This window comes from Lipotes vexillifer, unplaced genomic scaffold (assembly GCF_000442215.2).
Source record: "Lipotes vexillifer unplaced genomic scaffold, Lipotes_vexillifer_v1.1 scaffold1115, whole genome shotgun sequence".
Lineage (NCBI taxonomy): Eukaryota > Metazoa > Chordata > Mammalia > Artiodactyla > Lipotidae > Lipotes > Lipotes vexillifer.
In genome coordinates, this window is record NW_006792080.1 from 1,722,254 (window position 1) to 1,725,276 (window position 3,023).

General features: G+C 54.0%; 1 protein-coding gene across 1 annotated transcript in view; it reads right to left on the minus strand.

Moving 5' to 3' along the window:
- Nucleotides 1-849: 849 nt before the first annotated feature.
- RPN1 (ribophorin I) overlaps nucleotides 850-3,023 on the minus strand; it is an 18,529-nt gene continuing 16,355 nt past the window's right edge. The window contains exons 9-10 of the mRNA XM_007465276.1: nucleotides 2,632-2,877; nucleotides 850-1,421 (exon numbers count right to left, since the gene is read on the minus strand). Of these exons, the coding sequence (XP_007465338.1) occupies nucleotides 1,239-1,421; nucleotides 2,632-2,877 (429 nt within the window). The 3' untranslated portion in view covers nucleotides 850-1,238. The remainder of the gene's footprint in view (nucleotides 1,422-2,631; nucleotides 2,878-3,023) is intronic.

Here is a 3,023-nt window from a genome sequence, read left to right on the forward strand (position 1 = left end):
GGACGAGCAGGACTTCACTAGGTGAGGGTAAGGCGTCCACCCTAGGCGGAGAGGAGAGCGGAGTGGAGGGAGTTGATCACTCAGCAGCCGATTCCCCCACATGTCTCTCCAGTCCATCCGTGTCCCTACATCACCACCCTGGCCCACGCCTTCATCTTCTGCTTGGGTTACAACAGGCTGGCAGGCCTTCTCCCACATCTGCTTATAGCCTTCAGTTCGTTCTCAGCCAAAATCAAAGCTAAGCATGTCTCTCATACACGGGTTGGTCTTCCCTTGACTTTAGGGTCAAGCCAAAAGCCTGGGTTGACCTGCAAAGCCCTGTCTTGTCTGGGCTCTTCCAGCTCTGCAGTCCTGCGTCATACACTTTATACCCCACTCTCTGGATTCCCTTCAGGTCCTCAAGCCCCAGGGCCTTGGCACATGCTATGCCACTTTCTCAGGGAAACTTTCCCTGGCTCCCGTCCCCATCCAGCGCTCCTGTATTTACCATCAGAGGACCCTGCCCCTCTTCCGTACAGCGTTCTGTCAGTTTGTGACTGTGAGTCTGTTGATCACGTGACTGTTCTCCGCAAGAGCCACCTCTGCTCTACTCATTGTTTCCTTAGTGCCCAGAAGAGCCCATGACACAAGCACTCTGACACCCCACCGCTCTGTGCTGGGACCTCACCTAGGCCACTTTACCTTTGTGGCATCAGCGTTCTACTATGTAAAATGTAACCAGCACTTGCCATGCAGACTTGCTCTCAGGAGCGAATCCATTATTTAATGGATAAAAAGCACTTGATAAAAGTACTGTCCCCAAAGCTAAGAAATAAGTTATGAGAGACTTTCAGCAGAACAGAACAGATGTTCACCGTTCCAGCTTTATTTTCATTTGGTCACACATGCTTTAAAAAATATACACACACGCCTGTAAAACACCCAAACATCAGGAATTAGAAGGGCATAAAACAAGGGGCTTACAGGTGGAAAGAATATCCTAGGCTTCAGAACAAACAAAGCCAACTCAAAAATTTCTTTGTTCAAAACACAAAAATATTTTGTTTTTAATAACATTTAAGTTTTTTTGTTTTTGTTTTTTTTAAAGGAACATTTTAGGGACAAAAACTAAGCTTCTGGTATTGCCTGAGGCAGAGCCTGGCTTCTTTCTTCCTTGAAGGCCTTTTGCAAAATACAGAAGCCAGCATTTGCTGGCCTTGATGTTCACCACTCCCACCCTGCCCTCTGCAAGTGCAGGGCTACAGGGCATCCAGGATGTGGTCGATCTTGGTGACCAGCTCCTGTCGCTTTCCCGAGATGAGCTTCTCGTTCTCGATGTACGTGTCTTTCTTGAGCTTGCCAGCCACCAGCCTCTCGGCCTCCACTGCCGACTTCAGTACGAGCTCCTTGACCTGCGCGTCCAGTTTCTGCATTTCGCTCACCTGGCCGAGGCAAGAGCAGGGCAGAGCTCGAGTGTCCTCCGCGGCCCCGCCCCACAGACCCACCACTCCCCGGGGCAGAGGGGCTGCTGTGGAGGGAGAGGCCAGCTTCACCCCCTGTAAGGCCTGTTCCTGCAAGCTCTGGCCCCCACCACTCCCGGCCCCAGATGCGGAGAGACTGTAAGGACCGAGTGTGGAAACACCGACACCCCCACACACCCCCCCCCCCCCCCCCCCCCCCCCCCCCTTTTACATCATTGCAGCATTATCCTTGACTTTTTTTTTTTCCCCGCACAGTGCCGGACACATGCAGGCACTCAGTGAACGTTTGTTCTCTTCCCTCCCACGGCCAAACTTGGCCAGGGACTTGGTTGGGCAGAGGGCCGACGGCAGCGGGCGGGTGACTCCTGTTATCACCAACTGGGTGTCAGGCTGAGGCCTTTTATAGCCACATTGATTGAACACTCAACAAATACTTGTGAACCAAGAAGCCAGGCACGACTCTACACTCTGGAAAACAGCAGTAACGAGAGATGAGGCATCTCACCCTCGGGAAGCTGACACACAATAAATACTTAAGCACACGAATACATAGTTTCACAAAGGGGCGGGTGCACGGAAGAAAACAGCACAGGGTGCGGAGACGGAGCGGGAGTGGGTGGGGGCGTGTGAAGAGGGTGGTCGGGGGCTCAGAGGGGCACCCCGGGGGCTTTCAGCCTCATTTACAGGCACCAAGAACTCACGCAGCACGTCCTAGGCAGGGTTCCCAGCACTTCACATGCACTAACTCATTTCACATGACCGCTGTGAGCTCAGTAAGGATTAACAGCTCCCCCATTTTAGAGATGAGGAAACTGAGGCACACAAGTTAGGTAACCTGCTCAGGTTTAGAAAGTCTAAATCAGAGCCTGGATTCAAACCCACAATTCTAAGTCTGGGTGCTTCTCCCTGCAGCCCGAGCAACCTGGAGCCTAGTCCAGTCTGGCCTCCAGGAGAGGAAGCAGCTGCTCTCAACACCAGTGCTGTGGAGGCCAGCAGCACTTCCACCAAATCCAGCTCACAACCAAGAGCCCAAATCTCGTTCCACCCCAAGGGTCGGCACCACGCGACGCGGCCATAACTGGGCGCGCCCACCCCACAGGCCAGCGGCGAGCAAGGCCACGCTGGGCGAGGCAGGGAGGAGCCGGGTGACGTGGCGACGGCAGGCACTTACTCTGTCGCACAGGTCGGAGCCCTCCGTCTTCAGCCTGGACTGCAGCAGCGCCACCTCGGTGGCCAAGGCCTTGTGCTCCGTTTCCAGGCTCTTCTTGCCACTGTTGAGGGTGGACACGTCCCGAGACTGTTTGTACCTATTGACTGTCTCATCAAAGTGACGGTAGAGACCTAATCTCTTGTTGACCAGGGTCAAGACCTGCTCTGTGATGCAGGCCACCTTCATCCTGGCTTCTGCAGCCGGATCCTGGGGGAGAGACACCGTGTGTGATGACATCCAGCCCTGAGCCCACTTCGACCTTCTCCCAGGAGCACCCACCATAGCACACAAACGAGAAAAGCCACCACCTTGGACAGAGAATCACACTCTTGCCAACACTGACCCTGGAATGG